The sequence below is a fragment of the Crotalus tigris genome, unplaced genomic scaffold (assembly GCF_016545835.1).
Source record: "Crotalus tigris isolate CLP2741 ecotype Arizona unplaced genomic scaffold, ASM1654583v1 scf7180000017576.4783729, whole genome shotgun sequence".
Taxonomy (NCBI): Eukaryota; Metazoa; Chordata; class Lepidosauria; order Squamata; family Viperidae; genus Crotalus; species Crotalus tigris.
In genome coordinates this window covers 2,400,374-2,425,750 of record NW_024096487.1, presented here as the reverse complement: position 1 = coordinate 2,425,750, position 25,377 = coordinate 2,400,374, and the positions used below count along the sequence as shown (strand labels likewise).

At 37.8% G+C, this 25,377-nt stretch overlaps 1 protein-coding gene across 5 annotated transcripts in view; it reads left to right on the top strand.

Moving 5' to 3' along the window:
- Nucleotides 1–23,376, top strand: part of CRY2 (cryptochrome circadian regulator 2) — a 36,134-nt gene extending 12,758 nt beyond the window's left edge. The window contains exons 3-13 of one of the 5 annotated variants that reach the window (XM_039358732.1): nt 1,827–1,969; nt 11,129–11,322; nt 13,321–13,409; nt 14,203–14,343; nt 15,306–15,617; nt 17,120–17,271; nt 17,545–17,747; nt 19,157–19,246; nt 19,589–19,725; nt 21,594–21,640; nt 23,184–23,376. In XM_039358732.1, coding sequence (XP_039214666.1) covers nt 1,827–1,969; nt 11,129–11,322; nt 13,321–13,409; nt 14,203–14,343; nt 15,306–15,617; nt 17,120–17,271; nt 17,545–17,747; nt 19,157–19,246; nt 19,589–19,725; nt 21,594–21,596 — 1,464 coding nt within the window. In that variant the 3' untranslated portion in view covers nt 21,597–21,640; nt 23,184–23,376. The other 4 variants (XM_039358717.1, XM_039358724.1, XM_039358711.1 and 1 more) reach the window with 4 other exon arrangements.
- Nucleotides 23,377–25,377: the final 2,001 nt, after the last annotated feature.

Genomic DNA, 25,377 nt, shown 5'->3' with positions numbered 1-25,377 from the left:
TAACATCCATTTTATACCATGTTTCCAACTTCAGCCCAGAGAAATCCATTAAGATACCTTGGCTGAAATAAAAAGGTGGAAGATCATAAAAAGGTTGGGTTTTCTTTGTCTATCTCCCAGAGTGGTCCTCCATTTTGACAGATATTATTTTAATCTAATTTTCATCTAAGAACATAGAAACTGGCCAACTATCAGTGGTAGAAATTAAACAGGTGATCTTCATTTCAGAAATGCTGATGAGCCTAATGTGTTTGGTTGCTTGCTACATTTCAGAAATAGGCAATCAGTGATACTTCAGAACTTGCTGGACACAGCTGCCAGCCAAAATGGCCGTCATTCAAGAATAATAAAAACTGGAACAGAATTCCTGCCTAGAAAACCACATGCAAAGATGTGCATTGTTAACATTGGTTATATCTTTATCTATTTATTATTTATTTATTGGATTTCTATGCCTCATTAATCACACTCATCTTACTGACACAGCAACTCTGTGTGGCTTACAATAAAATAAAAGTTAAAAAGTGCAAAAAACAAAATAGAATAAAAAGTTAAAAATTAAAAACCAACCTGGGGGAGAGAATTTTCTCTATCCTATCAGTCACGCCCAATGCAGTAATCTTCTTGATAATAGTTATATTACTTGATAATAGTTATATTACTTGATAATAGTTATATTACTTGAGGTTTAATGCATTTTGATAAGACAGGAACCATAATAAACTATTGCAATGGATTTTTTTTTTTTTTTTGCTGAGTTTGAAACAGGAATCTTACAGTAGTTGTTTGGAACTGATAGACCAGTGGTGGCGAACCTATGGCATGTGTGCCAGAGGCGGCACTCAGAGCCCTTTCTGTGGGCATGCGTGCTGTTGCCCCAGCCCCACCTCCCCCCATGGCCCCCTCCTCCCCAGCAGCCCCCCTGGAAGAGAGTTGAGCGTGGCTCATGCGGAGCAACGCAGCCAAGGACATAGCAGCCAGATAGTGTAGAAAAGACTCTGCCCTCATACCCCATCATGCACAGTTGATTCTGCGGGGCATGGGCAGAGGGCGTAGCCTCCATGGCACTGCTGGGCTGCCTGGGAGATCTGCGGCGGGCCCTGCGGGCAGGCGGGGTGAAGCAGGGCAGGGGGTAGAGCGAGGGTGGGGCCAGTTTTTGGGCACCCGGTCTCTAAAAGGTTCACCATCACTGTGATAGACAATGCCTTTTTTTTCTTTTGTGTTTATGGAAAGCTAAATATCCTATGATAACTATTATATGAGATGATTATATGCTCAAACAAAGATTCAATAATATTCACATTAGAGGAGTGATTGGTGAAGATGAAGGAAACTGCCAAGATGGCTAAATCGGCTTCTTTGATTAGAGAAAAGTCAATATCTGTGTTTATGGCTAATTGGAATCCTCTTATGGATTTCTTGCCTAAAATAGAAAAAAATGAAGTTATGATTTATGGTTTTTATAGATAATCATAGGAATAAGAGAGTTAAGTTTGGAACCTATTTCTTTGTATCTTTTTTCATTCTTTTCTACTTTATTTTTTTCCATTCTTGCACTTTTAGATTTCTCTTTGATAGTTTTCTTTGTCTTACTTTATATAGTTTTGTATTAGTTTTTATTTTCTTTTAAAAAGATCTTTAATAAAAATTATATAAAAGAAACAAAGGGAGTGTCATGGGAGAATTTTGGGGGGAAAACTCCATTTGCACATCTTTTCCCTTGTTCTACTGTTGGATTTGTGTCATTATTTTGTTTTGAATATTACCACCACATTTTAATGATTTGCATTGGTACTTACCTGATATTTTCCGGGTTTTTTTTACAGGAATGGGGGGTGACCCATCTCACTTTTGAATATGACTCAGAGCCTTTTGGAAAAGAGAGAGATGCAGCTATAGTGAAATTGGCTAAGGAAGCAGGAGTAAAGGTGACAACAGAGAATTCACACACCCTTTATGACCTAGATAGGTAAGATACCATTCTCTTTATATGCAAGTGTCACATGTCTAAGAGGAAGACAAAACAAAACTGAGGATAGGCATAGGGGATGATTTGGGAGACTTTTTATAAAATGGGTCAGAGTTTCATTTTCTCTGCTATGGCCATATAGATACAGAAGTTAACAGTTTGTGTATATAGCAAACTCCCATGTTCTGAGAAAGAGGAGAGAAGAATAAAGAGAAACTAATTCTATATTTATAAAATACAAACTAAGTTTGTTATGTCTACAATACAAGTCCCATAAGTTATACCTACAGCAAGCTTGCAATCTAGTAAAGTCCAGACGTATTTTAAAAGAGGGGGTATGTACTTTGGATGTTTTCTTGTATTTCTTAAAGAATAGTGGGTGCTGAAATGGAATAGGATTTCAAATAGCCTCCCGCCATGTTCAATGTGATCCATCCTAAAGTATTCTTCACTTAAACTGCAATTAATGTTTCATGCACTGTACTGTACTAGCCTACTTCCTAGTAAACCAAGTATGTAATAATGTCAGTTTGGGCCATCTCTAGGTCAGTACCCAGGGCATTAATAGTGTCACCAATAGACAGTGTGAGAAAATCTCTCCATGGGGTCAGGAAAACATCCATATCCATCAGGTGCCAGGAATGCACCATTTTAACCAATTTTTCAGACCTGTAGATTATATAGAGAGCAATTTGTCCATAGCAGCGGAGTCATATGAAACTCCTACATTTCCAAAGCACTAATGCCACTTGGATATAATATTAAATCCAACATATGTTCTACTGATTGTGTGAGACCAGATATTAGTCATATCAGGTCCAGTTATGGAGGATGTGCAATCCTGAATCATTCCTGACTGGACAGCCTTACCCTCAGTGTTGAAAGCCCCAAGGAAAAGGAGCTCAGATTAATTAAGATGCCATACTGCCAATCATTCAAACTAACTCATGAAGAAAGATAATCATATATCTATACTGTCTTGGCCATCCAGATGTAGCAGTTTGCACTTATAATTGCAGACTATTGAATAGAGCAGCTGGTCCACAAGATGGAATTCCTGTAGGCCAGTGGCCCTAACCTTTTGGGCACCAGGGACTGGTTCAATGGAGAAAGGTTTTTCTGAGGACCGGAGGAGGTATGGTTTTGCGTGCTGCCTGCATCCTGTGGATTGGGCTTCACTTATTTGCGTGGCCTGATTTCTGGCATGCCGCGGACCGGTGCCGGTCCACAGACTGGGGGTTGGGGATTGGCTTGTCTACCTCCCTGTCTTTAATTCTAGCCTGCTATATGTGAACAATCTCCTGGAATACAAATGCCTCTATAGTTCAATAAGAAGATATATGAAACAATATTGTTGCCTGTGCCAGTTTTCAAACTTGAAATGTGTGTGGGAAAAGACAAGCAGAAGCAAGCCACAAATTAGATACAGCGGAGAATTGGATCGGAGCCAGGAGCCAAGCCCAGCCTTCTGTGTCATCGAGTGGCTGGGTGATATCAGAGGACAAGGCTTTATGGAGCAGAGCTAGCAGCAACATGTTCAGTTATGCTGTGCTTCCATTATTTTCATTTCTCTGGGACAGAAGACTGGCACAAACAAGGATGCAGGGCGGTTCAAGCATCTGGCTTGAACCTCTCCTCCCCCCCCCCCCCCCGCCCAGCCTTAGGAACAATGTGCACCGAATAAAAGCTCTAGGAACGCCTCAGGTCTTGCCCAATGAGAGGCTACAGCTGAACATAAATGGTCCTGTCAGTATTCTTGTAGAATCATTGGCAGGATCAACTTTGTGCTGGCTGACTAGAGATGTAAATTTTCCAGAAATTTAGAAACAGCATAAAGCCAGAAATTTGAAGAATTTGCTAAATGAACATAGTTCTCCCTCCTTCTGTTTTTTACCCCACAACAATGCCACATTCGTGAGACCACAGTTAGAATACTGCATCCAGTTCTAATCACCACAATACAAAAAAGATGGTGAGAGCCTGGAAAGTGCGCAGAGAAGAGTAACAATGATATAAAGAGTCTGGAGGTTAAATTGTATGATGAATGGTTGGGGGAGCTAAATATGTCTAGCCTATTAAAGAGAAAAATTGGGGGGGGGGACATGATAACAGTCTTCCAGTACCCGAGGGGCTGTCACAGAGGGGACTGACTTATTCTCCAAAGCAACAGAAAGCAGTATAAGAAGTAATAGTGGAAGTTTGTCGGAGAGAGATCCAATCTAGAGGTAAGGTGATATTTTCTGACAGTGAGAATAATTAATATCCTGCTTCCTGGAGTTGTGGGTGTGCCATCACTGGAGGTTTTCAAAAATAGACTGGGCAACCATTTGGGGTGGTATAAGACTCCTGCCTTTAGCAGGAGGTTGGACTGGAAGACCTCCGGGGTTTCTTCCAGTTCTATGATGCTATGTTCTAAGGTAGACTAGGCTAAGGGAAATGAAAGGCACAGAGTCAGCTAGCAAGCTTCCATGGCTGGAAGGTGGATCAGAATCCCACTCCTTGACTAACATCTTAATACTATGCCATAAACATTATTATAACATCATATAAATGTTACAAACAGCATTGTAAGCAGCTGAATTGTTGAGGAATTAGAACAGTGGTGGCAAACCTATGGCATGTGTGCCGGAGGTGGCACTCAGAGCACTCTCTGTGGGCACGCGTGCCATATTCCGGCGATGGCAACTGTCCTCTTCAACCAGCCGCCCACTAATTCGCCAAGGTCCCACATGGCCAGATGCATCCCAGCACCCATGCACTCACTGGTCTCTGTGTGCAGGGGTCAGTGGTGTCAGGCAGCAGCCGCCCTGGCCCCTGCCTCGCCTTGTCCTGTGACAATGGCACCCCCCCGCCTCATCTTGCCTCATCTCACTCCGCAGATCGAGCCTCCTGCCCACCGCCCCACCCACCAAAGGCCCCCTGGATCTCCCTAACCCTGCCCAGCCCCCACAGGCATCTCTCCCCAGGAGCAACATCAAGCTGGCCATGCCCACCCAGTGGGCCACGCCCACCCGGCACCCGGTGATATATAAGTGGTTTTGGGTTGCAGTTTGGGCACTCGGTCTCTAAAAGGTTCGCCATCACTGAATTAGAACATCTCATGATGTCTGCTTGTTCAGGAAAAGCAGATAGGCAAATAATTATTACTGAAAACAGAAGAAATTAATCCTACTTTGCATGAAGTTCTCCACTTATTCAAACAGTAAGGCAGAGTACTAATTTTCAGGGGGAAATGGTTGAGAAAAAGTGGGTAGATGGATGGAGAGAAAGATGTATATTTTAGCACATTGCGACAAATGTCATTCTTTACATATTTATTTCTTGATTTCATAGGTTGAAAACATAGATTCTTTCACCTTTGTTCTAGGCATTATTCAAAATGAATGTATTAGGAAGTCCTTTTTATTTTTTCAGGGAAAAATAAAAATACATATTTTTCTTTCTATTTCTTAATGATTTTTAATTTCTTTTTTCAAGCATTCCTCTCTCTGACAGGCAATGATGGATAGGGAAGGATTCATAGAGCACGGGTGTCAAACTCGCCGCGTCACATGACATGTCACAACGTATCGTGACTTTTTTTGCATTGCCGGAGCTGGGGTGGGGCCGGCCTCTGCATAATGCAACCGGCCCATGGGCTGGCAGTTTGACACCCCTGATCTAGAGAGTGAGACCTTCAATTGATGCAGATTAGGTCTGCATAGCTCTTGAAATGATCTACTTTGTGCAATTATAGAGAAAAAAAAGTTTTGCAGACCACAATACTAAAATTGTGCAGGGCTGTAAGCCATCTCATAGTTTATCATGCTTCTGGCTTATAAAGTATTGCTGTCTAAATATTGGATTCCCTCCAAGATGGGTTGTCTGGAAAATTTCTCTCTTGGTGGTCATTGAAAATAGCAATCCCTTACCGGTATTAAATGTTAATCAGTTAAGAAACTGCTTAGGCTGCAGCTTTGAAACCTGTAATCAAATAAGCCTTGCACTGCTTTATTGTAGGGTTTCTGTGAATGAAGCAGCATATTGCAAATAATAGGAAAAAACAGTTGTGAGTTTTTCTTTCTTCAGCTGTAGAGATTTTCGTATCCCTTTCAAAATGGGAAACACTTATATTATTTGTATTACTCATCTATTTTAGCTATCGCCTCCTAGAACATATTTGCTCTTGTAAAAGGAGAAACTTTTTCCTAGAGTTCTAATTTTTAGAATTGCTTGGGCATTCTAGCAAAAGTTGTTTTTCATAGTCCATCATAGTAAAATTGGGGAGCTACAGCTGAAAAGGGCTTTTCTAAAGACTCCTGTTGAGCAGGGCTGAGCCAAAGCTTTGACCTTATATTTTCATGATCAATATGCTGGCAGTTGCAGAAGCTAGAACATGCTCTTTAACCTGGTTTCATATCTGTAGTCAACAGTCATACTATTGCCTTGGATCTTTATTCGTCTATAATACACCTAATTTCAGAGAAAAACTCCTTTTTGAAGATTGCGTTTAGCTTTGTTAACTGAAGAGGGATTGACGCTTGGATTCAAAGACAAAGTCCCTTTGTGGGTGTTATGCATTGTTAGAAAGTTGGGTCACAAAGCCACGCATGTGAGCATAGCTGATTGAAAAGGATGAGCAACGTGGAGCTCCTCCCCATCACACGTGCTGCCCTGGAGGAAAGTCAGGCACATGGCTGGATTGAAAGCTCTGTTTGCATAGATGGGTGACGAGAAAGATTGGCTGAAGGGACAGAAAGCTGTTCTGCTGCCTCAGATTTTATATAAGACAGCAGCTTGACTCTTGCTCTTTCTGTTTAACTCTTCCTTTTTTAGCCTGTTTTTTTTTTTTTCTCTTTTAAGCTTTCTTGTTTTGCTTTGCTCTGCTGTATTTTATTCTGGAGTTTGTTATAGATCTGTTGCTTCAGTGCAAAATAATAATAATAATAATAATAAAGTTGGACGGGACCTTAGAGGTCATCTAGTCCAACCCCCTGCTCAGGCAGGAAACCCTATACCATTTCGGACAAATGGCTGTCCAGTCTCTTCTTAAAAACCTCCACTGTTGGAGCATTCACCGCTTCTGGAGGGAGATTGTTTCACTGGTTAATTGTTCTAACTGTCAGGAAGTTTCTCCTTAGTTCTAGGTTGCTTCTCTCCTTGCTTAGTTTCCACCTGTTGCTTCTTGTCCTGCCTTCAGGAGCTTTGGAGAATAGCTTGACTCCCTCTTCTTTGGGGCAGCCCCTGAGATATTGGAACACTGCTGTCATATCACCCCTCATCCTTCTCTTCATTAAACTAGACATACCCAATTCCAGCAGCCATTCCCTATATGCTTTAGCCTCCAGTCCCCTAATCATCTTTGTTGCTCTTCTCTGTACTCTTTCTAGAGTCTCAACATCTTTTTTACATTGCGGTGACCAAAACTGGATGCAGGCTCATATTTAGGTGATTGTCCACTAGGACTCCGAGGTCCCTCTCACAGTTAATTACTATTGAGCAAGGTACCCCCTATACTATATTTGTGCATTTGGTTTTTCTTGCCTAAATGTAGAACCTTGCTTTTTTCACCACTGAATTTCATTTTGTTAGATAGCGCCCAGTGTTCAAGTCTGTCCAGATCCTTCTGTATCTTAAGCTTGTCTTCTGGAGTGTTGGCTATTCCTACCAACTTGGTGTCGTCTGCAAATTTAATGAGTTCCCCATCTATCCCCTCGTCCAAATCGTTGATAAAGATGTTGAAGAGCACTGGGCCCAGAACAGAGCCCTGGGGCACCCCACTACACACAGATGCGGTTCCATTGAGGACCACACGCTGAGTACGGCCGGTCAGCCAGCTCCGGATCCATCTGGTGGTGGTGCTGTCTACCCCACATTTTTCTTTCTTGTCAAGTAGTAGTTGTGATCTACTTTATCAAATGCCTTACTGAAGTCCAAGTAAATTATGTCCACAGCATTCCTCTGATCCACTAATTTTGTCACTTGGTCAAAGAATGCAATAAGATTTGTCTGGCATGATCTATTTTTGACAAACACATGTTGGCTTTTAGTAATGAGTTTGTTTGCCTGTAGGTGTTCACTGATTCGTTGTTTGATTGTCTTTTCCAGGATCTTCCCAGGTCTTGAGGTCAGGCTGATAGGTCTGTAATTTCCTGGGTCCATTTTTTTTCCTTTTTTGTAGATGGGAACTACATCAGCTCTTTTCCAGTCCTCTGGTAGTTTCCCAGTACTCCAGGATCTTTGAAAAATATAGTTCAGTGGTTCTGAGATCACACCTGCCGGTTCCTTGAGAACCTTGGGGTGTAATCCATCTGGTCTTGGCAATTTGAACTCGTCTAGGCTGGACAGGTGCTCACTTAACCATTTTCTTGCCTATCTTAACTTGTGTTTCTATTCTGTTTTTTATGGCACTGTTTTTGATAGGTTGTTCTGTTTTTTCCCTTTGTGTAAAGACAGATGCGAAAAACGAGTTAAATAGTTCTGCTTTCTCCCTGTTGCTTGTCACCTTCTTGCCACTTTCACCCACTAATGGACCAATCATTTCCTTCACTTTTTTCTTGTTTTTTACATGTTGAAAGAAGCTTTTTTTGTTATTTTGTTATCTTTAGAACTGTATCAGGAATCGAGGATTTGAGTATTTACTACTGTAGTTACATTGAAAATTCATCCTTTGGTTAAATGGGTGACAGGATTTTCTACTAGGAGCAAAAATTGTAAGCTACATAGAGAATTGTTCAGTGCAGTTCCCCGTGCTTTTGACACTTTCCTATTTATACAAGAAATTTTTTCCCTGTTCTGCTATTCCAGTTTGAACTATGTGAAGATAGTTTTGTATTTCATAAAAATAGGGCCAACCAAACCACTGGTCAAAGACTTCTGAAACTTAGAATGTTATTCAAAGAAAGTATAACTTACAGCAGATTTAGTTTAATGCATTGCTCCTTATGTTTTTTTTATTCTTGGTTTTGAACTGTTGTACAGGTTTTCAAGAAGTAGGCTTTTTAATACAGGGAAATGTAGATTTAATAGCTTAATTGGGGAACAACAATGCCTTGTCAATCCAGTCTCCATTAAATTTGAAATTATGACATTATGCTGAATTTGTTGTTGTTAGTGGCGAAGTTGTGTCCTACCCATCGCAAGCCCATGGACAACGTTCCTCCAGGCCTTCCTGTCCTCTACCATCTTCTGGAGTCCATTTAAGTTCACACCTACTGCTTCAGTGACTCCATCCAGCCATCTCATTCTCTGTCGTCCCTTTCTTCTATTGCCCTCAATCTTTCCCAGCATTAGGCCCTTCTCCAGTGAGTCATTCCTTCTCATTAGGTGGCCAAAGTACTTGAGTTTCAATATGCTGAATTAGGTCATTCAAAAAAAATTCAAATAACGACATTATTTAGTGTGATGAAACAAGTTTAAGGTAAATTTAAAGTCCAGACTTCTTCAGCAGCAAACCAAATGGAATTTTCTCATTTAAATATTTAAATGTATCTTAATATTAGCAAAATGCATTCTAGTTTCAGACAATATGCATAAAGGATTATGTATTCTATTCCTCTTATGGGTATTTTCAATGAAACAGTCTTATATTCAGTACATTACAGTACAGTACAGGTTTATAATAATCACTGTAATATATATGCACAGTATCCAGAGAGTGTAAACTATAGATATCTGGAAATAAAACAGATATCCCCAACAAATCCCTCAAATCACAGATGATGACAAAAAAAAGGAAGAATCATTTTTTATTTTATTTTTTTTAGTCAGTGAACAGGTTTGCTTTCTCTCGCATCTCCAGTAGTTCATATACATACTGGCATCAGCAATATGTATAAAGGTGCTACCTCTTGGGAATAAGGGTATGGAGGGGGAGGACTGTAACCCTTTACATCTAGACTGGAAGGAAGAGAAATATACGCAACCCATTCAAAAAATTTTAGCTCAAGTCAAATAAAATTTTAAAATCAGATACAGACCCAGTTTTTAAAATGTTATTTTAAGGTTCACAAAAAAGTTATCTGAATTATTCATGATCATATGTACACAGTACTTCCTACAAAAAAACACCTAACAATACCTTTCTGCTATTTTTTTTTTAAAAAAGAAACAACATAAATGTACAGTCAAAATCCTTGAATATATTGCATAATGTTGAGGGAGAGGAGATATACATTCCATGACTTCTCTTGCTTTGTTTTTAATAAAGGCTGCCATTGTAAACTTTTTACCATTCCAGTTTTAATACCCTGAGCCAAACATCAAATACATAGGTAAAGGCATGCTAGTCTCAACTTTCATTGAGTTGAGAATGAGAAGGATTCTATAGGAATGCTGAAGTCACCTTGGTGAATTTCTTTATTTTCAGTCTTTCTATATTTGTGATGGGTAAACAATTTTTCTTCCAGTAATCCTGCAGCTGTTGGTCCTGGTTGCTCAACAAACAGACCTTAATAATATAATGCATCTGAGTTCCAAAAAACCCCTTCCATCTTGCAGGTCAATTGCAGACAGACAAATCAACCAGATACCTCTAACTTCCCAGCTCTAATGTTTGAGGGAAAAGGCATGTCTACGAAGCCTTATATAAGTAGTCCTCGACTTACAACAGTTCATTTAGTGACCATTCAATGTTACACCACTGAAAAAGTGACTTATGGCCATTTTTCACACTTAGACTGTTGCAGCATCCCCACAGTCATGTGATCAAAATTCAGTCACTTGGCAACTGACTCATAGTTATGACGGTTGCAGTGTCCCAGGGTCATGTGGCTATCTTTTGCGACTTTCTTACAAGTAAAGTCAACGGGGAAGCCAGATTCACTTAACAACCAAGACAGTAACTTAACAACTGTAGTGATTCACTTAACAACTATGGCAAGAAAGATCATAAAATGGGGCAAATTCATCTTACAAATGTTTCACTTAGCAACAGAAATGTTGGGCTCAATTGTGGTCGTAAGTTGAAGACTACCTGTAGAAGGCTAACAAGGAAGGGAACAATTTGAATAAATAAGCAAGTAAATAGGGAGGGAGGGAGGGAGGGAGGGAGGGAGGAAGGAAGGAAGGAAGGAAGGAAGGAAGGAAGGAAGGAAGGAAGGAAGGAAGGAAGGAAGATCTTGACAAAATACTTTCCCTGCCTATCTCATGGAACAAAGCTGTTGTTTCTTTATCCTGCAGGATCATTGAGCTGAATGGACATAAACCACCCCTCACTTACAAACGTTTTCAGGCCATCATTAGTCGCATGGATCTGCCCAAAAAGCCAGTCAGCACCATAACAAGCCAACAAATGGAGATGTGCCAGACAAAGATCCAAGAGAACCATGATGAAACCTACGGAGTGCCATCTCTAGAGGAATTAGGTATTTTTGGTGGGTTTGAAACACTTCCTAGATGGGCTGTAGTTCTTTCCTTATTTAATCTCATCTGGTTTTGGTTTCAAAGCAATCTTCTGATTATCCATACATTCTGAAGTTGAGAAAATGAACTGATCAACTGTCCATTGATTAATTGATTATATGCCATGAGGTCGGTGTCAACTTTTAGCATGGATAGCCCTTTTCCAGTCCCTTCAGGTCTTCAAGTGGTGCCCATATTATTTTGTTCATTCATTCATTCTGTTTATATAGCCACCCATCTCACTTTTCTGTGATTCTAGGCAGCTACATAAATATCGTCCATTAGGTCCTTACAGTTATTCTTCATGTTAAGCAAACAGTAAAAAAAAAAAAACCTTTAACTTATTCCAATATTCTAAAATAAGATATTCCAAAAATTCCAATAAAATAATGTGTTTTATTCCTGTCTATTATACTTTATTATACATTTTAATAATTGAGTGACTAGATATTGTTTTTATATAATTGAGCAAAACAGTGTTTATTAGTGATTTTTTTAATCTCAGCATTCAAGAAAAGGCTTGGGAAATTTGCAACACAAAATAAAAAAAATAATAAAATGATGGTGGAATAATATCTTAAACCCAACATAAGGAGTTTCCAGACATTGATAAATGTAGTTGTTGATCTTTCTGGAAACAAACAAGTTAATTTTCCTCTCTCTGCTAGGTCTGTCATCTTCACCAACTATTCCTCCATTGTGGATATTTCAGAAGTTTTTCCATTTTTGTGCATATAATAGCTTCACAGCAGTAATAGAAAAACAATCTTCCGTAGCTATTTTCTAATAGGCTATTCATTAATCCAGTAAGGAAAGATCTGGTTTCAATTGAAAGTTGATCTTTAAAATTCTTTTTATTATTGTATGTATTTGCACCTAGAAATTTCTGGCTTTTTTTTTTACAGTCCCTAATTACCATTATTAAATCAGGATTTTCTATTGGAGTGTTGCCATTTTGATTCCTAACCTCCTACCTTTTTTCCATATGGGCTTTTTTTTAAAGCCCTATAATAAAAGGATTTTCAAGATATTTCCCTGTTTTAATAGCATAAGCTGCAGTGTCTGCATGCATGTTTCAGATTAGGCTCTTTTTTTTCTAAAGATGTACTCTGACTCATTCCAGTTATTTTATTTTATTTTATTGTAAAATTTTTATTGGTTTTTTTTCTATACATTCAAAAATAATTTTTCAACAAACGTGCTGTCTGAGTTTACATTCACTAATACATATTTAATTCCTAATCCTCTAGCCATCGATAAAATAAGTCTCAAGTTTGATAATATTCCGTTTCTTCTTTATCTTTCAGTCTCATAGTCAGTCTATCCATCTCTGCGCATTCTAGTATTTTTTTAATTATTTCTTCATCTGATGGTATTCCTTCATTTTTCCAGTATTGTGCAAATATAATTCTTGCCGCTGTTGTGACATGCAAAATCAAATATATGCTTTGTTTGTTAGTCTTTTCTGGCATTATACCTAATTTAAAAAGTTCAGGTTTAAAATCTACATGTTCTCCCAACATCTTTTCTAGCCAGGCATGTATCTTTTTCCTATAATTCTTTACTTTGTCACAAGTCCACCAAACACAATAATAAGTGCCTGACTGATGTTTACATTTCCAACATCTATCTGACATGTTTTTGAACATTTTTGCTAGTCTTGCTGGTGGCAAGTGCCATCTATAAAACATCTTATATAAATGTTCTTTGTAAGAAGTTGACCTTGTCAGTTTGTAATTTCTTTCCCATAAATTTTGCCATTTTTCTAATTCTATATTGTATCCAAAATTTTTCGCCCATCTTATCATTGTTTCTTTAACTTGTTCGCTTTCCATTTTCAAAGTTAAGTTACTTTAAGTCAAGTAGTTCTGCATGTGGTTTAGCAAACATGGCAGCAAATAGTTCTGAGACAGCTTGAGATATTAATCCTGTTGGCTAAATTTTAATAGATGCATTCCTTTTTCACTCAGGGTTTCCCACTGAGGGACTTGCTCCAGCTGTTTGGCAGGGAGGGGAGACTGAAGCCTTAACTCGTCTGGATAAGCATTTGGAAAGAAAGGTAAGCATCCCTATCTTTGTTGCAAAATTACCTTTCAGGGAAAGATTATGTTTTCTAAGTTAGTGGTTGTCAGCCTTTTCTTCACCATGGGCCCCCTTTAAATACCTTTTGTGGCCACAGACCCCCAAGACTTAACTCAAAATTTAAATCATAGCATTTCTTCGAGCCTTCACAATCCCCCTGTGATGACATTGTGGACCCCCAGGGGTTTGTGGACCACAGATTGAGAACCACTGTTCTAAGTCATTGAGAACAAGCTGCATTGCCTTATATTTTTGTGATAAAAATGTACCATGTATTAATGAATACGCATATAATCCTTCTTCTGTTGTAATGGCTGAGAAAGAGAAATATTGTAATCCAAAATAATATTTATGCTTACCTCCCCTCAAATCCTTTTTTCATATTGTTTCTATCATAGATACTTAACTGGAGGTTGTGTTGCAGGAAATTGTCTTCTATTAGAAAACCATAGGGATTAATTTAGTTCTGTAATGAAACGTGGGCCTGTGTTTAAAAAAAAATTGAGGCAGATATTCTATGCCAGATATTGCTACAGGTTCTGACAATATTTCTGGATTGCTAAGATGTCTTTCCTACTCCCATGCATAAATATTTGAAGATATTTATAAGCTTGGTCATAACAATAAGCAACATTTTTATCAAGAAACACTGAATCTTCTTTATTAATTATAATGAAAATAAATTTATTATAAATTAAGAAATAATTTCTTTATTTTTATTTATTTATTTATTTTCACTTCTATTTTTTTTCTGTCCCAATATCTTCAAGGCATGGGTTGCAAACTATGAACGGCCAAGGATGAATGCCAATTCGTTATTGGCCAGCCCCACAGGGCTGAGTCCCTATCTTCGATTTGGCTGCTTGTCTTGTCGCTTATTCTATTATCGGCTTTGGGAACTTTACAAAAAGGTGAGGAAATGAGAATGGGAAAGAAGATTTGCCGACACAAGGAAATGAAATGATTTGGAGAATATATTAATTCCCAACTTATTTCTACTTGTAGTAATGCACACCTTCCAGGTATTATAGTCTTATTTCTACTTTATTATAATATTGGACCTTACCTGAGAGTATTCATATCTTTTAGGCTGCTTTTAAGTTACAGTATATGATTGAATTATGAGTAAAATAAAGAAATTAAATATATGCATACAAATGATAAAACGAGAGCCAGTTTGATCTAATGATTAAGGCACCAGGCTAGAAAATTGGAGATTGTGAGTTCTAGTTCTGCTGTAGCCATGTAAGCCAGCTGGGTGACCTTGAGCCAGTCACTCTCTCTCAGCCCAACTTACCTCATAGGGTTATCATAGGGAAAACAGGAGGAGGAAAGTGTGTTGGATATGTTCACAACCTTGAGTTATTTGTAAAAATAGTAACTATGGGATACAAATAAATAAAAGCAACAAAACCAGGTTTAAAATTGTATTATGTAGTCCTTTTTGAAAATAAGGAGATATGGACACAACAGCAACATAAAATCTAAAAGTGGGTGTGTCTACAATTATTCAATTCATACCTTTTAGACATACATTCATAGGATTACCTTTTGCATCAGATATTTTAAACTGCTTTGCTTTTATTATTCTGAATGTCCTGCTTTCCAGTAGACAAAAAAGATTTAAAGCAAATAATCTTATCACATTATCTAATATTTGGTGAAGAATTTAGTGGGATTATACTATTCTAAATAGGCTTGGTCCTAAATGCCTTGGCCTTGAGTGGATGTTTCCTCAAAATATTAGGCTCTCCTGTTAAAAACTTCCTAAAACTTGATTCCCTGGATACTTTAATTTGGAATCAAAATTACATCAGAATGGTGACTGACAGAAATCCATCCAATAGAGCATGATCTTTTTTGCCCTCTTTAGGTGAAGCGGAACAGCACTCCACCTCTGTCACTTTATGGCCAATTACTCTGGAGGGAATTTTTTTATACAGCTGCCACAAATAATCCTAAATTTGATCGCATGGAAGGAAATCCTATTTGCATCCAGATCCCATGGGACAGGAATCCTGAAGCCTTGGCAAAGTGGGCAGAAGGCAAGACAGGTTTCCCCTGGATTGATGCAATTATGACCCAGCTGAGACAGGAAGGCTGGATTCACCACCTGGCCCGGCATGCTGCAGCCTGTTTTCTTACTAGAGGTGACCTTTGGATCAGCTGGGAATCTGGAGTGAGGGTGAGTCATATCAGTAGGTGATAAAAAAATTCCGAAGGATGAGGATGCTGATGATTTAAGAAAGGGTGGTTATATAGACCATGAGGAATTGAAACAGTTGTTCTTTTAGAGAATCCTGTTGATAAGTCTCTTTTAAGGAATAAAAGAGTGAATGAAAGATTTGAAAATAGCATCTTAGCAGAAAATATAGGTAAATTCCCAGAAAACAAATTCAACTGGAGTATAGTTTAGTGGCATTAGGCTTCTATAGATATTTAGTTCATGGTGTTAATATAGCAATAGCATTTAGACTTATATACCGCTTCACAGTGCTATACAGCCTTCTCTAAGATTTAGTATATTGCCCCCAACAATTTGGGTCCTTATTTTACTGACCTCAGAAGGATGGAAGGTTGAGCCAACTTTGAGCCAGTCAGAATCGAACTCTTGGCAGTCAGCGCGCACACGCGCGCGCGCGCGCGCACACACACACACACACACACACACACATATATATATAATCCATTTTCCACTGCTGTGCCAACTCTGCCTAACTGGAGCCTAATACAGTAGCTTATTTTCAGGAATCAGTCTCTGTTAATTCCATGACTGAATTATTGCAATGGTTGAAAATAGTTCACAAGCTGCAGAAATCAACTGATCAATTAACTACTGGCGTAGTTAATTGAGAAAGTATGGAACAGGGTATGTGCTGCACTGGCCAGTTGTGTTGACATTAGTCAGTACAGGTGTAAGTAGTAAAGCTGTGCAGGGCTTCAGATTCAGTAACAAAAATATCCTTTGAAATGTGTGGGACACTAATGTAGTATCTATCCACAACTCCTTATATATTTAAACTCTTTAAACCTTTTCCCACATTGTACCGCAATTGGAAGCAGTACAATCCTAGGGAAGGGACAACTATTTTAAGGAATTGCAAACAGATGCTGCAGTATCTGAGTGCTTCTGAAGCACGTTTGTGCATTCAAATTCAAAGGATAGCACAGTCTTACTAAGAATTTCAGAATACAAGTATTTAAAGGCCTGCTTTCCACCCCTGCACTAAGATCAATAGGAGAAGCAGGCCTAGGTTGCAGAATGATGGATAGAACCAGGGCCTCAATGATGGTGGCACCTCAATTTTGGGGTTTTTTTCCCTGGGGCTCAGCTCATTCTATTCTGTCATTTCACCTCTCCTCTGCCCAATTCAAAATACCATATCAGTGTGTGTTTGCAAGGTAACAACTGCCCCAAGATCAGGCTGTTTTTTAGACTGTCTTGAATCTAAATTTGTTATAAATATGTTATTTGTTATAAATAATAATAAATAACATCAGAACTTTGTACAGCTGACAAGGCTTCCAAAACAGTTGATATAAGATCAACAACAAACACAGTCTAAAGTTCTGTTTCTTTCCTACACATCAAAATTGTACCAACCACTAAACAGAGTCTTTGATTCTGACCACTCAAGCTTACCGTGAAAGTCTCCCCTCACATTTTCTCTCTTTCCCTTTCCACAGGTATTTGATGAGCTGCTTCTGGATGCAGATTTCAGTGTGAATGCAGGTAGCTGGATGTGGCTTTCCTGCAGTGCTTTCTTCCAGCAGTTTTTCCACTGCTACTGTCCTGTTGGCTTTGGGCGTCGTACAGATCCCAGCGGTAACTACATTAGGTCAGCATATGGGTTGATAACATCAAAGCTTCGGTCACATTAAAGCCAAAATGAAATTTGACTCTTCCTTTTCCTGTTATCCACCCCTTTTTTCCCTTTTGTGGCACAGTTTTTGATTGTCAGTTTACAGACAGAGGCTGCCTTGCATAAGTAAAGTAAAAAAAAAAAAATAAGAATACAAGAATACATACATTTTACATAATTGGGCTGGCTGGCTACATATATAAATTATTTAAAATAATTAATGGTAGTCCTTGTTGATTTATTCTATAGGCGGTATCTACCTCAATTGAAAGGTTTTCCATCACGCTATATCTACGAGCCCTGGAATGCCTCTGAGTCAGTTCAAAAGGCAGCAAAATGTATAATTGGGGTAGACTATCCCAAACCCATGGTAAACCATGCAGAGACCAGTCGACTAAACATTGAACGCATGAAGCAGATTTATCAACAGCTCTCACGCTACAGAGGACTTTGTATGTATATTTAATAATTAATAGTAATAATTTTTTAAATTTGTATGTCACTCAAGTCTCATCAATTCTCAGGGACAGACAGACAGACAGACAATAAATGCTGATTTTTTTCTTGATATTCATAGCAAAGAAAGTCTTATGATTCTAAAGCTTAAAAACCAATTTGTTCAATCAAATCAAATAAACAATTATTCTCTTGATGTATTTGTATGTGCATTGTGGAAGCAGGAATAATCTTGCATTCAACTTTTTGACAAAAATGGTGGATCCTGGGGATGCCTTTGCTGGATTCTACCTGCTTGCCATATTTCTGCAGTCATTCTTAATTTCTGAATAAAATTTCCCAATGACTATGACTAGATGCTCTTAAAACATGGACTTTAGGTTGCATGATTTGAAAGCACTTTCACCCTTGCTAAATCTTGATTTCCTGATATGAATCTTTAGCTTCCTAGTTAACTAGGTTAATATACTGGTTGAATTAAAATAATGCTAATCATTCTTAGATTTGTTTAGATCTACCACCATTGTATTAAATGTGGAAATTAGTGCAGTCCTCAGTTTATAAGACATTCTTAAAGTTTAATAGATATTAAGCAATGCATTCATAATATGTTTCCATTACCCAAATTGAATGGGTGATGCAGAAGCAAGAAAAGACTTTTCATCCAAGTAGAGAGGCTCTAACAGAAAACGCTTCCATTCCGGTGACTGCTTTTATAGTATTGAAAGTTCTGTTACTGTAAATCGCTAGGCCTGAAAATAGATTACTTTGAGATTGGGTCTGAGGTAGTTTGGATCCAAAGCCCCATTCACTTGAGAGAATCTGGCCTAATATAGTTTCTGCCAACTCTGTCTAATCCTAGTAAGAATTGCTTAATTAATTCCAGTTTTATGAGACAAAGCAATACCTGAGACTTTAGTTATTATGATCCAGGTGTATAAGTTAGTGTGTGTTTGTGGAATCTTTAATGCTCTGAGCTTGGCTGTTTTCTTACAAACATTTCATTGCCAAACTAGGTAACAGCATCAGTGCTAAAAGGGAGTGGGTTTGCTCTTATTTGATGTCAACACCCAGATGAACAGAGATGAACACCAAGATTAACACTAAATCAACAATCAAGAAATAACAATACCCTAATCAAGGAACTACCAACTCAGATAAACATGCTAACAGTAAACAACAGCCTAATTAAGTAACCACCAAGATCAATCCCATCAACTCTGAGGATGTTACTTAGTTTGATAATGAAACATCTGCAAGAAAACAACCAGCCTCAGAGAGCACCAAGGATCCCACAGTTCAACCCTGCGCTATAAATTTTCTTTTATTAATGTATATGTGAATATATATTTAAGCTATAATGAAAAAGTAGGCCTGCTCTCTAATACAGATGCCATTTTTTCAGGTTTATTGGCCTCTGTCCCATCCTGTATAGAAGACTTCAGTAATATAACCACAGACCTTTCTTCAGCCCATGGAAGCTGCAGCAATACAAGTGAGCAAGTGTTTTCCACAAATTATACAACTTTTCAGTGTCATTAGACAACACTTTCACTTTTAATATAGCTTCACCAAATCTCTTGGAATGGTTTGTGTATTCTAATAGAAGGGAAAGAAAAAAAAACATGGTACCACCTTCAGCAAGAAACTCTGAAGCACAATGGTAAACAGAAATCTACAACTAAGGCTCTTTCTCTTGCATTTTCCCATATAGTTAGTATATGTACTGTATCTTCTGCCTAGCATGGTAAACACTTGAAAGCTTAAATGACAATTTTTGAGATTCTAGAAGATGAGAAGTGGCCTAATGGCAGCTGTTATACTTGCCTTTTTACAGCACTAAGGCAGTCCCACTGTAGTCAGACTTCTCCAAAACGGAAATGCGATGCTGAGGAAGACAATAGTGAAGAGCTCCACAAAAGAGTTAGGATGATGGTACATCGGGTATCAAAGAAACCACAACAACTTTCGCAAGTGAGTAGCTACAGGTTGGGTTAGAAGACCACCAAGATCCCTTTCCACTCTGTTATTCTGTTATGCTGTGAATGTTAGATATTTGGGACTAGGGCAAATAATTTGGATTTCTATTGTTTACTGCTTTGAGACAACAGTGCAAAGACATAAAAGGGACAGCCCAAAGGACTGAGGAGGAAGGTAAAATTTTGAGCCTGCTTCCCTAGTTTTTGGAATGTTACTTTGAGGGAAGATAAGTACATTACTTCATAAACAGAATTTAATGGCTCTGGTTTCTACATTTGGTGTCGATTAAATTATCCTTTCAAATTTTGCATTGTTCTGCAGAAATTCAGCAGCATGGGAATTACAGAATGGGGCTGGAAGAGGAAAGTCTTCCAGATTGCTATCCTTGCCTTAGATTTGCTCTCAGGGTTACAATATAGGGTTTTTGGAAATTTCCCAGGATTGTTGTCTTCCCACTCTTAAATATTGAGTCTAAAGTTATTTTTTTCTTAATACATATATGACCTGTACAATCACAATTGCTTGTCAGAAAGAAATACTTTTGTTTCATTTTTCTAAAAACTTAATCAGAAGTGACACTTTTGTGAACATTCTGCAATACAAAATAATCAGAAAGAGCGAAGGTCTTACATATTGATCCTTCTCGTTTATTTAGTACATACAGAGTCAAAACTTTTTCCGTCTTGAGAGTTTGCACAGGAATAGTTGTAACTGGTCTATTTTGGGCACTGCAAAGAATACAGAAAATATAAAAGAAAGATCTGAGGAACTATTGGTTTCTCTTAGATTACCTACCTGAATATAAATTAATATCAGTATAATATTAGAAGTTAGGAGAGTTGATGTTCCATATAAAATATTGAAAAATATGACTTCTACTAGCATTTTAAAGTTTTTGTTTTGTGTTTCCTTAATTGCAGTTATTATTTAAAAAAGAGACACATTGTTATAGGTTAGTTGATTCAGCTGATTCCTTTTTTCTTTTAGACTACTAGCCCAATTGGGATGAGCATTTTTGATAATGATCAGAAATTTTATTATTTAATATTCATTATACAATATCTCATTTTGAAACTGCCAATTATAGCCAACTTTCATCATTAAAACAATAAGTATATTTATATTTCATATTTTTGAACAGCCCATCTCCCTCAAGGAGGGGCTCTGTTGCCTTTTTAATAACAGCATGGACACTGAGACAGACCTTTTTTCAATTTGTTTAGGTCACTTTCTTTCTCAAACCTCCTTAAGGTTTTTTCTTTCAGGACCCCGTCCCATTTTTAAAGATTATGGAGGACCATAAAAGAGCTTTTGTTTGTATGGATTATATTTCTGAATTTTTACAATATTAAAAATTGAAATCAATCCTGCTACCACTACTTCTCATAATTGTTTGATGGATTTTTAATATTGTATTATATTGTAACATAGGCTGGCAAATAATTTTGATTTCATGGACCCTTAGAGGTCCTTGAACCCGACTTTAAGAAACATTGGCTTAGGAATTCTGGGAGTTGACGTCCACAAGTCATAAAGGGGCCATAGTTCCCCCACTTCTGGTTTAGGTGTTTCCTTTTGTTTAAAAGTATTTGTTAGACTTCGACAAGTTGGGACTTAAAGGGAGTCTGCAGAAGGCAGACTGTTTCAAATTTGGTTCTTTGATGCTAATATGTTTCCGTTGAGAGTTAGTTTTTTATTTTCCTTTCTTGAAGCAGAAATATGATTATATACTAGTAGCTTAGTCTTTACCTTTTGATTGCCAAATAAAGCATTCATTCATTCATTCATAGCATGTAAATATTGCCTTCCTCCAAGATCTCAAAAGGGTTTACATGGAGCTTACTTCATTTTTATCCTTACAGTAATATTACATGTATAAATTGGGCAGAGAATCAATGAGTCAACAAAGGTATTGTACAAATATTTTGAGATCCTTGCTTTCTGTTCTCTCATTTTTAAACATTCTTGTTATTCCTCCCCTTTTTTTATCCTCTCTATACAGTCCCATTTTCTTTTCCTTCTTGTTTTCCTTTTTAAAATGGGAGGGGAAAATGGATGCTATCCTAGATTATTGTTCTATAATTTAGAATAAATGTTACATTTTTCTCCTTGGGAATGCTTTCATTGCTCCTTCTCCCTGAGATTTTGGAATGTTTTCAGTAATTCTACACTTTTAAGCAGCCAAAAATCCCTGAAGTGCTCATCCTTGCAAAATTGCTGTGGTTTTATTGCCCTCTACTGCAAGGATTGAATATTGTCATTGTTATTTGTTCATTTCTTGCTTTTCTGTTTTTTGCCCACATTATGTTTCTCATTACACATCTTTTTAATTGTCTTCAGAAACTCTCTTCACCATTAGGCTCCTTATCTAACTCCAATTTTCTTTTCTTATCTCCTACTTTTCAGATTTCCAATATATAACTTCTTGGTTGCATTAGATAGTTAATCACTGCTTTGTGACATCCATATTACTACCTCTTTGTACATCTTAAAATTTCTCCCAAATCTTTAACTTTAATCTTGTCTTCTTTTCTGTTTTGATTTATACAGAGTGTAAATTTGTGGGTAGGACTGTTTATTTTTTCCATATTTGAGACTTTTCAAAATACAGAGTTTGCTCATTATTCACGGTACAAGTAGCTGTTGCTTAATAAGGATAATTGGGACCGGCAATTCCATTGCTAAATAGACGTGTTTGTAAAGTCATGGACAGCAGTATCTGTTGCTATTGATAGGAGAATTTCATACAGTCACAACATCCTCTGATCATGTGATTGCCATATGTGACCTCCTGCCAGCTTCCCCATTGACTTTTCTTATTGGAAGCCAAAAATGGGGGTCATAAATAGTAAACATGTGAGCATGGAACATTATAACCATTGTAATAGTGAGCCAGTTGCCAAGTGCCCAGTCACAAACGTGGCTGCTTGCAATGGCTGCAATGAGAGGAATTATCATAAGTCCTCTCATTCAGCTCTGTGGTCATTTCAAATGATCACTGAATGAGGACTGCCTGTAGTTGTGTTTTAAAAAGTCACTGCAATTAGCGAATACTTAATTAGAGAATACTGAAATCTCAGTTGGGAACTTGTGCATTGGATGACTCATTTTTTTGATCACTCTGCATATTTACAAATGAAATTGCCTCAAGTACTCTATTGATTTTATAGTAACAAATATATTTAGCAGGTAGGCGAATTTGCAAATACATAATCCTCAAATAAAGACAATCGACTGCAGATACCATTGTTTAATAACTACATAGTTTTCAGCTGGTTAGTTTTTTCCATAAATGAACTCATTTGGATCACAATTTTTCTGCAGGACAGTGTTAAATATATGTAGATAAAGATATTTTCATTGTATTCTCTACTTACATTCTCAGCTTGTGAGCAAACTGCCAAATAACCTTAGATTTCTTATTTCTTTTTTCTTTTCTGATTTCTTTTCAGCCTGAATTTGGAAACTGATGAGACAAAAACAATCTCACAGAATGGCTAATGGGGAGTATTTTTCTAAGAAGAATCATAACATTGAACAGCAATTTCATTTGTTGAGCATGTGAATGCGCAATACACAAGGACTCTAAATCTCTTATGAAAGATGTGGTGAACAAGTTTTGTCAATAAACAAAATCTCAGTGAACAAATACGTGCCTTTCTTGAGATTAGGGAATTGGTCAAGGAAAATCTGGAGCTAAGACTTGCTCATTTGCAAGTTTATTCAAGGTACTTCAAATGATATATCCTTCTTGCTTCATTTAGCACATCATTACTTGTTCTGTTGTCATTGTTTATTAGGAAGAACTTGGATGAACCATGCAAAATATTTCATGGTGCTCCTAGTAATTCCATTTAAACACCCCATGCAACCACTAAACATCTGTATACAGATAATATTATAGATGAATCACATCCGTAAAAAATATCATTAAACCAGTATTTATTGCTTCTATAAAAGCACAGTACTGGAACAACAGTGAACAATTTGAAGGTACTAAAAATAGTAAATTTAATGTTTACTAAAGTGTTTATCTTCCAATCATGTTATTCTGAAACAAAAAAGATATACTGGACACCTACAGTGATGTGAAAAAGAAAGTACACTCTTTGAGTTTTATGATTTTACATATCAGGACATAGTAAAAATCATCTGGTCCTTAGCAGTTCTTAAAATAGGAAAATACAACCTCAGATGAACAACTTTACATGACATATTACACCATGTCATCATTTATTTTACAAAAAGAAAGCCAAAATAGAGGAGCCATGTGTGCATGATTCAATAGTTTGTAGAACCACCTTTAGCAGCAATATCAGTCTCACGTAGAGGAATTTTGGCCCACTCTTCTTGACAACATTGTTTCAGTTCATTGAGGTTTGTGGGCATTTGTTTATGCACAGCTCTCTTGAGGTCCTGCCACAGCATTTCAATCAGGTTGAGGTCTGAACTTTGGCTAGGCCATTGCAACACCTTGATTCTTTTCTTTTTTTTCAGTCATTCTGTCACAGATTTGCTGGTGTGCTTGGGATTATTGTCCTGTTGCATGACCCAATATCAGCCAGGCTTTAGCTGTTGGGCAGATGGCCTCATATCTGATTCTAGAATACTTTGATATATGGAGAAGTTCATAGTTGACTCAAGGTTTCCAAGTCCTGTGGCTGCAAAACAAGTCCAAATCATCACCCCCTCTACCACTGTGCTTGACGGTTGGGACAAGATGTTTGTACTGATAAGCTGTGTTTGGTTTTCGCCAAACATGGCACTGTGAATTATGGCCAGACATCTCCACTTTGGTCTTGTCTGTCCAAAGGACAAGTATTCCAGAAGTCTTGTGATTTGTTCAGATGCAACTTTGCAAACCAAAGCCATGCTGCCATGTTCTTCTTAGAGAGAAGAGGCTTTCTCCTGGCAACCCTTCCAAACAAACTACATTTATTCAGTCTTTTTCTAACTGTACTGTCATGAACGTTAACATTTAACAAGCTAACAGAGATCTGTAGTCTTTAGATGTAACTCTTGAATTTCTTTTGTAATTTCTCTGATTGCCCGATCTGACCTTGGAGTGAATTTGCTGGAAAGATTGGAAACTATCTTGAATGTTTTCAACTTGTGAATAATCTTCCTCACTGTAGAATGATTATTATTATTATTATTATTGTAAAGTTGGAAGGGACCTTGGAGGTCATCTAGTCCAGCCCCCTGCTCAGGCAGGAAACCCTACACCATTTCAGACAAATGGCTGTCCAGTCTCTTCTTAAAAACTTCCAGTGTTGGAGCATTTACTGCTTCTGGAGGCAGGCTGTTCCACTGATTAATTGTTCTCACTGTCAGGAAGTTTCTCCTTAGTTCTAGGTTGCTTCTCTCCTTGATTAATTTCCACCCGTTGCTTCTTGTCCTGCCTTCAGGTGCTTTGGAAAATAGCTTGATTCCCTTTTCTTTATGGCAGCCCCTGAGATATTGGAATACTGCTATCATGTCCCCCCTTGTCCGTCTCTTCGTTAAACTAGACATACCCAATTCTAGCAACCGTTCCTTATATGTTTTAGCCTCCAGTCCCCTAATCATCTTTGTTGCTCTTCTCTGTACTCTTTCTAGAGTCTCAACATCTTTTTTACATCGTGGTGACCAAAACTGGATGCAGTA